This window comes from Fonsecaea monophora (genome assembly GCF_001642475.1).
Source record: "Fonsecaea monophora strain CBS 269.37 chromosome Unknown Scaff75, whole genome shotgun sequence".
NCBI classification, from domain to species: domain Eukaryota; kingdom Fungi; phylum Ascomycota; class Eurotiomycetes; order Chaetothyriales; family Herpotrichiellaceae; genus Fonsecaea; species Fonsecaea monophora.
Window position 1 is genome coordinate 150,716 of NW_019174006.1, and position 11,916 is coordinate 162,631.

General features: G+C 52.9%; 6 protein-coding genes across 6 annotated transcripts; 3 read left to right on the forward strand and 3 right to left on the reverse strand.

The window, feature by feature from the left end:
* Nucleotides 1–173: 173 nt before the first annotated feature.
* AYO21_08574 (hypothetical protein) lies at nucleotides 174–1,577 on the forward strand (the record flags this gene model as incomplete). Its single annotated transcript, XM_022658517.1, has 1 exon — nucleotides 174–1,577. The coding sequence occupies one exon, from the start codon at nucleotides 174–176 to the stop codon at nucleotides 1,575–1,577; it is 1,404 nt and encodes a 467-aa protein (XP_022509227.1).
* A 357-nt stretch (nucleotides 1,578–1,934) lies between these two features.
* AYO21_08575 (hypothetical protein) lies at nucleotides 1,935–2,894 on the reverse strand (the record flags this gene model as incomplete). The annotated part of the gene is made up of 2 exons (XM_022658518.1): nucleotides 1,935–2,641; nucleotides 2,702–2,894. 2 exons carry the CDS (start codon nucleotides 2,892–2,894, stop codon nucleotides 1,935–1,937), a joined length of 900 nt encoding a protein of 299 aa, XP_022509228.1.
* Nucleotides 2,895–3,568: 674 nt separating this feature from the next.
* AYO21_08576 (hypothetical protein) lies at nucleotides 3,569–4,686 on the reverse strand (the record flags this gene model as incomplete). Its single annotated transcript, XM_022658519.1, has 2 exons — nucleotides 3,569–4,603; nucleotides 4,654–4,686. 2 exons carry the CDS (start codon nucleotides 4,684–4,686, stop codon nucleotides 3,569–3,571), a joined length of 1,068 nt encoding a protein of 355 aa, XP_022509229.1.
* A 403-nt stretch (nucleotides 4,687–5,089) lies between these two features.
* On the forward strand, nucleotides 5,090–6,471 carry AYO21_08577 (eukaryotic translation initiation factor 3 subunit H; the record flags this gene model as incomplete). Its single annotated transcript, XM_022658520.1, has 4 exons — nucleotides 5,090–5,190; nucleotides 5,242–5,281; nucleotides 5,335–5,813; nucleotides 5,871–6,471. 4 exons carry the CDS (start codon nucleotides 5,090–5,092, stop codon nucleotides 6,469–6,471), a joined length of 1,221 nt encoding a protein of 406 aa, XP_022509230.1.
* A 1,940-nt stretch (nucleotides 6,472–8,411) lies between these two features.
* On the reverse strand, nucleotides 8,412–8,898 carry AYO21_08578 (hypothetical protein; the record flags this gene model as incomplete). Its single annotated transcript, XM_022658521.1, has 2 exons — nucleotides 8,412–8,570; nucleotides 8,692–8,898. 2 exons carry the CDS (start codon nucleotides 8,896–8,898, stop codon nucleotides 8,412–8,414), a joined length of 366 nt encoding a protein of 121 aa, XP_022509231.1.
* Nucleotides 8,899–10,844: 1,946 nt separating this feature from the next.
* On the forward strand, nucleotides 10,845–11,576 carry AYO21_08579 (hypothetical protein; the record flags this gene model as incomplete). The annotated part of the gene is made up of 1 exon (XM_022658522.1): nucleotides 10,845–11,576. One exon carries the CDS (start codon nucleotides 10,845–10,847, stop codon nucleotides 11,574–11,576), a length of 732 nt encoding a protein of 243 aa, XP_022509232.1.
* Nucleotides 11,577–11,916: the final 340 nt, after the last annotated feature.

Here is an 11,916-nt window from a genome sequence, read left to right on the forward strand (position 1 = left end):
TTCGGGAAACCTTCCCTCTGACAAAGTGGTGTCTAAACATTTCAGAAAAGTTTTGTGGTTTGGGGAGAAAGTTGCTGAGATCTCCAAAGCCTTGGAGGTTGTGCTGGGAAAATCTCTCGTTGGCCTAAGACCACCTCTACTAATACTGCGCGCGACAGAGATACAAACCCAAGATGGCCAAAACCAAGACGAAAGCAGGCTCGAAACAACGAGATATCCTCCGCTCAACGACCTCTCCGCTTGTGAAAGGCGTCCCGAAAAAGTCGCAGAAATCGATCGAAGACCTCCTCACCGAGGCTGCCGAACTCCTTGAACAGGCTCAACCGGAACTTGCGCTGCCGCTTGCCGAAGAGGCCCTGAAGAGACTCGAAGCCGAGCGACAGGAACAGCATGCTCCCAAGGAGGATGAGATCGAGATCGACGACCTGTTGTCCTTGGCCGCGCAGGGAATACCCACGCTGCCGTCCGTTCTGACCCTGAACGCCGAAATCCAAGTTGCATTGGGAGATGTGGAGTCGGCACGACGAAACTTTTTACGCGCGACTCGGATCGACAAAGACGGGGCACTGATATCGGCGGAACCGTGGCTTTGGCTCGCGCAGCTGTGTGAAGAAGGTGGGGCAGAGAGTATCAGGTACTTTGAGCAGGCGTGCGAGGTGCTCAGGAATGAGATCGAGGTGCTCGAGGAGGCGGTCAACGAGATGGACACCGGGTCGGACGGGGATGCGGGCGCGAAGAAGGTGCTCGACGAAAAGAAATCGAAGCTGGCAGACGCCCTCTGCGCCATGGCCGAGGTCTACATGACCGATCTGTCGTGGGAGAACGACGCCGAGTCGCGATGCGAGTCGCTCGTCACCGAAGCCGTGGCGGTGTGCCCGGAGCACCTGAGTGCCGGGGTTCTACAAACACTGGCGAGCGTGCGAATCAGTCAAGAACGGATAGAGGACGCCAGAACAGCCCTCAAGAGGAGTCTCGACATATGGAACGACACGCCGTCGGCCTCTGTACAAGATCCCACAAAGGACGAAGAAGCCAGCGCGGGCGAAGATGGCAGACGGCCCGACTTCGCCACCCGCGTCTCCCTCAGCCGCCTGCTCATGGAGGTGCAACTGGAACCCGTCGCCATGACCGTCCTCGAGGGCCTCGTCCGCGAGGACGACCAGAGCGTCGAATGCTGGTACCTCGGCGGATGGTGCCAGGTGCTCATCTCCCAGAAAGGGGACACCCCCCCCGAAACGAAAGCCAAGTGCCTCGAGACCGCGAAGCAGTGGCTGGACAACTGCCTCCGGCTGTACCGCGTCCAGGGGTACGAGGACGAGCGGCTCCGAGAGCACGCGGTCGAGTTGGTTGACGGGTTGAAAAAGGAGTTGGGGCTCGACGGCGAGATGGATGAGGATGACGGGGACTGGGAGGACGTGGATGACCAGGACGATGAGGAGGAGGTAGAGGAAGATGGAGACCTTGAGATCGAAGCCGATGTCGATGTCGACGCCGAGGACGATGCTGCTCGTCGTCATCCTGGAGCGAGTGCCAAAGCCACAACCACAGCCAAGGACGAGGACGTCGAGATGACCTGATATGATCAGCTAGTAGCTATGAAAATTTGTCCCATCCTCCCATCCTCCTTGCCGCAGACCTCGTGGGATTTTCATGCTTCGGACATGACAACGACGACCAAAACGGGGGATATAGACACTACAGATCGACTACCAAAAATAACTCTCATGCAAATGGCACGACACGACATAGAGGAATGAATAAATACAAAGTGGCAATCGCCTGCCTGCTGTCATGGTCGAACAGTGCAAAGCTGTATTCTGTCTATTACACTAATGAATGATTAAGCCGCTTTCTCTGCCTTGATCCGATGACCGACTGCTACCTACCATCGTCCCGAGTCTAGTCGATGGCGTACCTCGTATATACATCATACATCATAAAGGACCATCTCGAAAAACCCGGGCAAAGGTCTCTCGTGGCGTCTCCGGCTTCCAGTCAAAGAGCTCATGATCCAACTCACCCACACCGTCCGCGACACCATATCCGCTGGCCAACAAGGGCTTGATGCTATACATCATCTCGGACACGTCGTCTTCGTCCACCCTGGCTTGTTCTTCGAGTTCCTTGGCCTCAGAGACGTCCATCCAGGTGATTTGGTACTTGACCCCTCTGACCTGCTCCAGTTCGCCGATCAAGTCTTCGATCTTGCCCGTCCACCCTTGTATCCGCAGTGTGCGACCTGGAACCCCTTCAAAGGGAATCCGTAGTGAATCAATGGTATACCGTGCGATATCGGGGATGCTTGTGACACCGATCCTGTTCCCAGGCTGCCCATACACTCGTGCCGTGAGTTTCTGATGGTCAAATCCATAGAACTCATCGAGCGCCCATTCTGTGAAGATGCCAGTGACCATGAGGGTGTATTGAAAACCGGGCGCTTGAGCGGCTTTAGCACGCAGATAGGCCCTGACGGCATGTTTGTCGCGGAAATAGCGCAGGGCTTGGATCTGTCGTTGTGCAATGTCGCTGTTCCATTCCGAGGCATACCAGTGCTTTACGCCCGCAGAGATGGCAGCATCAACCATGGCAGGTTGCAGGATCATCAGAGCGTTACCGACTGCCGAAACGACGTGTGTAAAGCCTGCGCGAAAGAGTCAAAATGCATTCGTGTGAGAGACGACTGGATTGCTGGCCTGCGAACCTTGATATGATGCTGCTTCGTAGAATGAACCAACCACAACTTCCACGCCGGATTCGCTGAATTTGCTGGCTCTTTCAGGCGTCGCAAGAATGGCAATGCGCTTGAACTGATGCCTCTGACGGATAAGCTCATCCAGGAGAGGTTTTCCAAGAGCGCCACTTGCGCCGATCAAGAGGACTGAGATATCTGCCATGTTTGGCTTTGGTATGACAGCAGACGAGGAGTTAATAGTCTTGATATCCTCAGCTTGAACTGAAAAAGGGACCTGGTGGAATGTCCTCGAGAAGGGCAGCTATTTGAACTTTTCATGGCTCCCACGGGAGGTTTGAGGCAGTAGATATTAATCTCAAAAGTCAAAGCCGCCTCACGACGATTTGGTCATGCGAAAATAGCATTGGCCTCTTGTATGCTGAGTGATACAGGTGCGCGACTTGTGGCTGTATTTCGACCTGTTTTGGCGACGATTGGACCCGAGTCACGTGTCTTTCCCGATTCGGACATTGGTATATCGAATGACGGCATTGTTTGGAGGCCGTTCCAGACAGCAGGATGACTAATATCTTGTAGGAGCCGCTCAGCATTCAGGACCGATTGAGATAGAAGCTTGTCGCATGGTCATCCATCGCGGCGTCGAGTTCCACTGGAGCCACTCATCGTACCAAGGACTCGGGCACAAAGAATGTTGGAGGAATTGATAGATCGCTCCGTCACCAGTGGCGTTGACATCCTCAGAGAAATCTAAATCCAAATGGTGAAACATAACGTCTTCTTCAGAGAGCATAATCGCATCTGCAGCAGATACGTCCAGGCCTAGCCGAATAAGCAGCCATCTCGGATAGGACGAAACTCATCGAGTAGCTTGGTCGATCAGTCTTCTTGCCACGCACTCTTTTTCACCACCTCTTGAGATCTAGAGTTTCCGATGCCCACCTTGACCTTCGACCAGTCACGTTGCATGAGGTGATCGCCTTCTTTGGCGTCCCTTCTGTTCTTCTCCAGATAGAAACGGCCGCCTTCATAGCAACCCAAGTATAGACCGCTACCAAGAGATGTCCAAGTAGCTCGGAGGAGCGCACCCCGGAACAGCCCGCGAGTACCCTCGGCCTTGAGAATTTCTCTAGCCACGATGAATGCGCTTTTGCGTGACCCTTGAACGCCTGCCATAAGGAATTTGGAGGTCTTGCCTTTGGATTCCATCCTCGGGACATCATCTCCGGATCCTGCAGCGAGCATGATTCTGGTCTTGACGACGTCGATCGGAGTTGTGATCCACGCAGCTCCGCTTCCGGCAATAGCGGCACTCATCGCAGTGATTCGCGCGCGCTCAGCTATTCCCTCGACAGGTCTCCCGCCATTTCGATCCTTCCGCCGTTGCATAAAATATCCTTTCAGATACTCAAAGGTAGGAAATTGTAGTGCGGTGAATGGCAGATTTCTGGCGGCCAGCGCGGTATACCCCCTCCATAGTCTTGAAGGATTGTTTCTGAAATGCTTGAAGACTTCCCAGGAGGTCGATGTTCTCTTCCCTCGAGCACTAAGCATCTGAGCGTTTTGCTTGAGGACCTCCGCCGGGGTGAGGATGGCGCAGCTGACAAGCTCGGCACCACCACTCGCTGCAGCATGGATAGCAGGCTGGGGAAGGAATATCGTGGAGTTCGGAGGCACTGCTTCCGAGATACCGAACTTCAAAGCTTCATAGGTTGTGAAGAATGCGCCAGACGAAGGAATGGTGATGAGGATGACGGAACCGACGCCTTGGTAGAGACCGCGGAATAGAGAAGGCTTCGTCTTGCCACTGGCATCTTTGTATAACTGTTCATAGTGTTGCGATTGAAGACGTGTCTTGAGAGTGTCGAGAGGATAGACAAGCAGATCGACAGTGAACGCAGCAAATGCACCAGCCTATGCAGTATGTTAGACAAAGGAAGAGAGCTGGAACTGCAGTCACTCACAAACCAGATGTCGGAATTGGTGTTATTAGACATGGAATACAAGCACAAGCACACAAGACAGAAAGAGATCTATATACTCCGTCAAAGATTAGGGAAGAGAAGGTGAACTGGACGATTGGCCAAATTAATTTACTTGGTGGACATCCATAAATTATTTGGAGAGACCGTCATTGATCACTTGCCTCCGCAGAGCACGCTCCGACACAAGGCTGTGACTCAGCCTTGTCACTCTAGTTGAGCATCGGGTGCCCGCCATCACAACCAAGTATTACTTGTTCCAACTAGCCTGTTGGCACTACTTAGAACTCCAGCATCAATCGACTCTGTTATATAGTATTAATTTTGCCAAAGAAGACTCCAGCGCACAGACACAAAAATGAGCCCGCATTCCACGTGACTCGGCACACTTTCCTTGTCTATCACCACCACCGCCAAAATGTCCCTCCGCACAAAGACGGTGCCAACGGTGAGGATGGGTAGAACTTATCTCACAACCACCAACACAACACTGCCAGCAGTCATGGCGTCCGTTCTGGAGTACGTTCCCTGATGGCTTCGTCAATGTTCAGATCACTGACAATCATGCAGAAAAGAGACGCAGGTGAAGGCGGTCCAGCTTGAGGCGCTGGTAAGTGCAATTCTTTTCATTCGCTCCTCACAAAGTAGTGACGAGATGAAAAGGTCGTCATGAAAGTGATCAAACACTGCGCCAGTCGCTTCCCCACCATCGCAACTGGCTTCCTCGTCGGCATGGACAACAGCAGTGGCACTCTCGAAGTGACCAACTCTTTCCCCTTTCCCGTCGTCGATCTGCCGCCAGAGGCGCAATTCGACAACCAGACTCAACACTTCAACGCTGCTGCCTCCGCTCCTCGCGCAAAGGCCAACACTGCCTACCAAGCCGAGATGATCCGTATGCTACGTGAGGTCAATGTTGACGCGAACAATGTCGGGTGGTACACGAGCGCAAATTTAGGCAATTTCGTCAACGCGAACTTCATTGAGAATCAATATCACTACCAGAAAGAGTTGAATGAGAAGACCGTGGCACTGGTACATGATGTCAGTCGCAGCTCTCAAGGAATCCTGAGCATTCGCGCCTACCGACTGTCACCACAATTCATGACGGCGTACAAGGAGAACAAATTCACCACTGACAAGTAATACCCCACCCTCGCTGCTAATTGAGAACCCTGGTGCTAACGATTAATGGACAGTCTTCTCAAGTCTGGTCTCAAATACTCAGATATCCTCGTCGAAGTCCCTGTTACTGTCCACAACTCGCATCTTGTCAATACCTTTCTCCACCAAGTGCCCCGCATGTTGGCCTCGGGCGTCCTGAAACCTCCCAGCTCTGTTGACGAGATTGAGAATAATCCCGTTGTCAAGAACGACACCCTGGCACCATCCTTCGATTCACTATCAATCTCTATTGACCCTTACCTCTCTCAAACCTGCGACAACCTTCTTGACAGTATCGAGACCCACCATGTTGAAGCCAACAATTTCTCTTACTATTCCCGCGCTCTGGCCCGCGAGCAGGCTAAGATCCAGCAGTGGCAGCAGAAGCGTAAGGCAGAGAATGCGGCGAGGGCACTATCGAAGCAGCCACCGTTGCCAGAGGATGAGTGGCAGAAATTGTTCAAGTTGCCTACCGAGCCGAGCCGCTTGGAAAGCATGTTGAATAGTCGGCAGGTTGAGCAGTACGCCAGACAGGTCGATGGCTTTGTTGCAGGTACCACAGGGAAGATGTTTGCTGTCAGAGGAAATCTGTTGCCTGGCGACGGTACCGAAAACAGCTCACCGCGGAACGAATAAATGGAGTGGAGGGCATGATGCCATCCATATGAACGTCGCACAAGCCAGCTCTTCGTGATGGTAATGACTGACCACAGGCACGTGGTAACATGGAGAGCACAAAGGATAAGGCTGAGCTGAGAAATTATTCGTTCAGGTCTCGAACTGATCAAAGGTCTTTGGACTGGATCATGGACCGGACGAAATGAGACGGATTTGAGCACTGAACTCGACATGAAGTGATATGCTATGAGACCGGAACTGAGCACAGCCGGCACAGAGTGAAGATGAACCAAAAAAAAATGAACAATGAAATGAGCATATGACACCATGGCCCGGATGTGACGCGGACTTTCTTGACTCTACCGCCTTCTGTTGATTCAACCATGCCACGCATTTATTGCGCAGCATGCCAGATTATGGGAGGAACGGTGGTATTATCGGGGGCGTTTTGGTGTCACAACCAGGCTCGAGGTACTCGGGCGCCATTCTAACTGGTTTGCTGGTGATCACAGAAGGGGCAAAAGTTAGTGCATGTTAACCCAGCCATGCAGCTGGTTTCAGGAAGATGGAGATTCTATCTGGCGTACGGTAGAAAGTGTCCAGCGTCAAGCCCTGCAGGCTCCATACGGGAGACGAGGAACAGAAGAGACAGCAGACAGCAGACACCAATTCAATCGGCCGCGATGGTCACTTTTGTACATTTTTGCTACGAACCTCGCAGTTTAGTATAGGACACATGGTCTACTCTTTCCGGAGAGAAGTTCTCGACATGAATCTTCCCTTGTGCCGCTGATATATTTAGTCGTATTGACAGCCCGTGGTGCGGATCCTTGCAGGTCTTCTATGTAGTGATGCCGCAGCGTCCATGATGTATAGATCTTCTACGGGAAATAGAACAAGAACGCAATCACTAGTGGTTGAGCCGGAAATGACTGGAGAGGATATACCTTACCTATGATCGGATCGGGCCTTTTCGTCATCCACACAGGCGCAGAGTTTGCTTACACCTCATGTCAGGACTTGTACTCGATTGAACTTGTGCAGACAACTCGCGTCGTAAGACGTATGGATTTCGAGACAGAGAACTTGGGGAGCTATTATTTGGTCTACTGCCATTTCTCCTTAGCTCGGCTTTCTCGGTCTGGAGGTACGGTACTACGCCTGGGCGGGATTGCTCAGCTCTTCGCCCGGGAGTTCGAGGGTGGCTCCGTACGTACTTACTCTAGGTCGATTCGCGCAGGGATCTGTCTACATATCTAGTCACTGGGGAATTACGCCAGGGTGTCGTACAAGAAGTAGCGGGAAAAGGAAAGGGCGAGCATCGACACGGCAAGACAGCAAGAGAGCCGGGGGAAACAGTGGCAGACAAGGGCGTCGGGTAGCTAAGGAAGGGTAAAGGCAGAAGAGATGCAGTCATCTCACAATACTCAGAGGTGCTGGTCAAGCAGGTTGTGTTTTGACAGAGAAAAGGTGAAAAGGATGGATATGTCCGAGAGAAGTAGCATAAACTCCCAATACATCAATATGAAACCACCACCAACATAAGACAGAACAACAAACGCCAAACATCGTTCATTGCAGAAAGCAGAGAAACCTCGCCGCTTTGCATGTCCCTGAAGCACCTTGCCAGCAACAACCCGTTCGGTGGACTTGTGCTAGTGCCGCTCAGGGAAAAAGGACTTCTATTGACCCAGATGTATCAACAAAACAGAAAACCCCTCCCCATACATGTTGACAAACTCGGCGTAGGTCCAGGGAGAGCGTGCCGTAGTAAGGCCGGGGAAGCGGGTCGTGTCTTGAGCCATTCAACCTGTTTGTAGGCGCCATGTGATTGTTGAACCCCTCTCTAAATCAGTAGCCAAACCTTGATAGCAGGGCAAGCAGAATGTTTCTGCCTGTGTTCAAACCAGGCGACGAGGTGAAACCGTGTCGACTTCCAAGGTCCCAACCATTCTGGCCTAGTTCCAATTTCGAGCTTCTGCGCCCTGGTCGGCGTCTCGCGCTCTACGCTCGGCCTCGGAGCCCGAGTTCAGCAGTTGATTCTGGGTCTGCTTTTTCTGCGCTGATAATTGGGTGGAAAGTTTCCCACCCGTCTTGCTGGCCCTCGCGGCGCGCTCCTGGTGACTTCAGTCAGCTCAAGGTCCTCGCCAGGGTGATAGGCCAGCATCGAGGCGAAGGCCGCAGAACCACGCTTCTGGCCCTGGAGACACCTCTTAGCTGCGATACAGTAACACTCACCTCTGCTGCTCTGGCAGCAGCACTTCTGGCATCATCGGCGCTCGAGGCTCCATCTCCACCACCAAGAGGTCGACCAGGAGTGCTGCTTGTGATCTTCTGTGGGACGGGAGCTGTAGTTTGTTTCGACTGCGTACTCGCGCCAACCGTACGGCCAGGAGTGGAAAAGTTGTCAGGTTTGTTGGCTGATTTCGAGCACAGATTCCCCATCGCGAAGGTTCGCGGGACTACGGATAAGGCAAATATGGGGCCCGAGATGCAGATGCGGAGCTTTAGCGAGAGCAAAATAGGATGTCTAAACGACGAGGGGGAGGGGCTGGGGCAAGGAAATTAGAGCATAGACGGTGGAGGATGAGGGATGAGGGATGAAGAATGAACAGTTTGGTTCTGTTATTCAAGAAGCGATGGAAGAGAGGCGGTGCATGGTGTGTGGTGGGGGTTTTGACTTTGGACCTTCGTTTGCACAATGCGCCGTTCGGTTTCGGGAGGATTTGGGGGGAACCAAGGGACCAAGGAACGCACCTGGGCACGTACGCAAACCACCCAGTGCCCAGACACGCACACACTTTGTCAGAAGCGGATCCATGCTACGCCGTGCTAAACCTGATCTAGCTGCTGTGGTCGAGCACGTGCAAGGCTGCGACTACGGCGCCGCACACTGAAAATAATACCAAGCACCTAATTCCAACCTCACCAGAAGCATCCAACTTCATCTATCAATCAACTAATTAACACCATTGCAGACAGCATGACCAAGACAAGCTTACCTCCCTCACTTATGTGCCCGGATACTATCAAAACATCAAGTAAATTCCATTTTTCGCAGAGTTTTCGCGCGTTTTAGGGGGCCAGGAAAGAAAAAATACGGCTCCACTCTCAATACGAACCAGGCTCGGGAAATACGACGCGAATGAGGAACCATGAAAAGAAAATTACCATTTCAAGAGCGCACCGCACTCTTTCAGAGGGCCCATCTGAACCACAAGTATCTGAAATGGCGGTATGATCAGTAGCACCTCTGCTGCCAGCAACAAGTCTGGGATTCGACCAATGAAGACCCAGGTCACCCACCATGTCCTTGCTCGTTCTGTTCTCTGTCGTGGTTGACGTGGGTTGAGCCGGGCCTCGGTGATGAGCACTTCTCAGGCTGCGACGCGTCTTGCTCTGAATGAACGCGTTCTGGCTTGCCAAAGCAGACCTCGCTCTATGCGTCTTGCCCCATCACAAGGTCTGGGTCAACATCTCGACAGTGGCCGCAAAACGACCTTGTTGCCCACAATCCCCGGACAATGGCTGGCGCTTGGGCATTTGAGGAGTGAGCTCCACAATATATCACGCGTCGCGCTGAATATTTCTCATTGCCCTATGCTGTATCCGTCCTACTGAACCAAAGAAATACAGAAAAGTCTAAATGCACGCTGTCGACCCCTCGCCGGCTAATTGAGCAGGTAAGTGTCCATGCGTCGAGTGCTTGGAAGACAACCAGAGAGTAGCCAGATGCTTGTCTTGATATTTGAATGGACAATGTTACTCTGGCTTCCCAACCTGGGCCACTTTCGGCCACTGTTACATCCATCCACGTTTCCTTCCCATGAGTTCCTTTCATACCGCTCAGTCGAGAGTGGTAAAATCAAAACACAGACCATCCATCGCTCCACCACTCGTCCCTTCTGCTGTTTTTTCTCTCTCTCTCTCTCTCTCGTTCTGGTCAAAACTTTATTGGAACCCGACAATGCCTGGTCTTTTACAGCATCTTTGAGTTCGAGACAGAGGAACCGCCTGGCTCGACAAAATGTTGTTCATTTGGTTGTACTTGCCCCCTAGTACAAATACCTCACTGTTTTCCTTGTCCTATGTCCCCCCCGTTTCCCAGAACCCATACAGCACTTCGACACAGCCTGAACCTCTGAGAATATCAGATTCGAAAGCCACATTCAATCTGACACTGAACTCCAACCTCAATCACCCTGCACTCTCCGTTGTCTTGAAGACAACGACCTCCCACACAACAAAGGTACACTTTGAGTCTGGTCTCTTCCTCCCTGCTACTGGATGCTGACTACTGCTGAAGCGCCTACAATATACCAGGCGTCCTCACCAACACCTCGGACTTTCCACCACAGACCTCTACACCTTCAACCACTAGAGCAGTCAAGATGTCCGGCAAGTACAGCTGCACAGAGTGTGACAAAAGCTTCACGGCCAGAAGCACTCTCAATGGCCATCTGGCGAGCGTTCATCTCGGAGAGCGCTCGGTCTGTGATGCCTGTCAAAAGGTCTTCACAGACAAGTCCAACTTCCGCAGGCACAGAAAGACCTGCTCCGGCAACGCCGGCCTTTACAGGTGCGCATGGCACCAGCTCGGTTGCAACCACACCAGCAACCGTGTCGACAATGTGAAGCGGCACGTCAGATCGTGCCCTCACAAGCCCATTGCTTGGGCAGGCGAGTTCCCAGCACCCATCAGGACTGGACTCGTTCAGAGTGGCCAGGTCCCAGACAACGGGACGCCACAGACCTCCGGGCAGCAGCAACTGCCCCAAGACGCCTCCGCCCTGGCTCAAGGGCCTGCTGTCACGCCCACGATGGGCGTGGGTGCCTCCCAGCAAGGCATCGACTTGGCACTAGGTGATCCCACCAATCCGGTGTGGTTCGCCGCCAATTTCCCGCAATTCGACGGGTACTGGGGACAAGACGTACCCCAACAGGCACCGGGTGCAGGGCCTCAATACCCAGCGGCCCTGCCGGCCACTGGCGGGTTCCAACAGGGCATTGGCACTGGGTGGAACGCCGTCGACAACGGCCTGTTCACAGGTTATGGGACTGGCGGAGATACCTTCTTGACAAACGCTCCCGCACTAGCCAGCGATTTCACTGGATTCTTCTAGTTGCATTGGCGACAAACGGTTCCTGAGGCTTCCAGGATACTCGATGTTGCAGGTCAGGATGGCATCCGAGCCACCGAACTTGGCCAGGGCGGCTTTCGAACACATCAAGCACCGGCAGCAGACCGGAACAGCTTGCAGCAGTTGGTGGTTTTGGAGGCAATCAACCAACCAGTTCTCTTCGACCGGCTGTTTGTCACACCAGCCTGACACCCATCCTCGACATCAACCTCCTCGACATCAACCTCCTCGACATCAACCTCCTCGACATCAACCTCCTCGACATCAACCTCCTCGACATCAACCTCCTCGACATCAACCTCCTCGACATCAACCTCCTCGA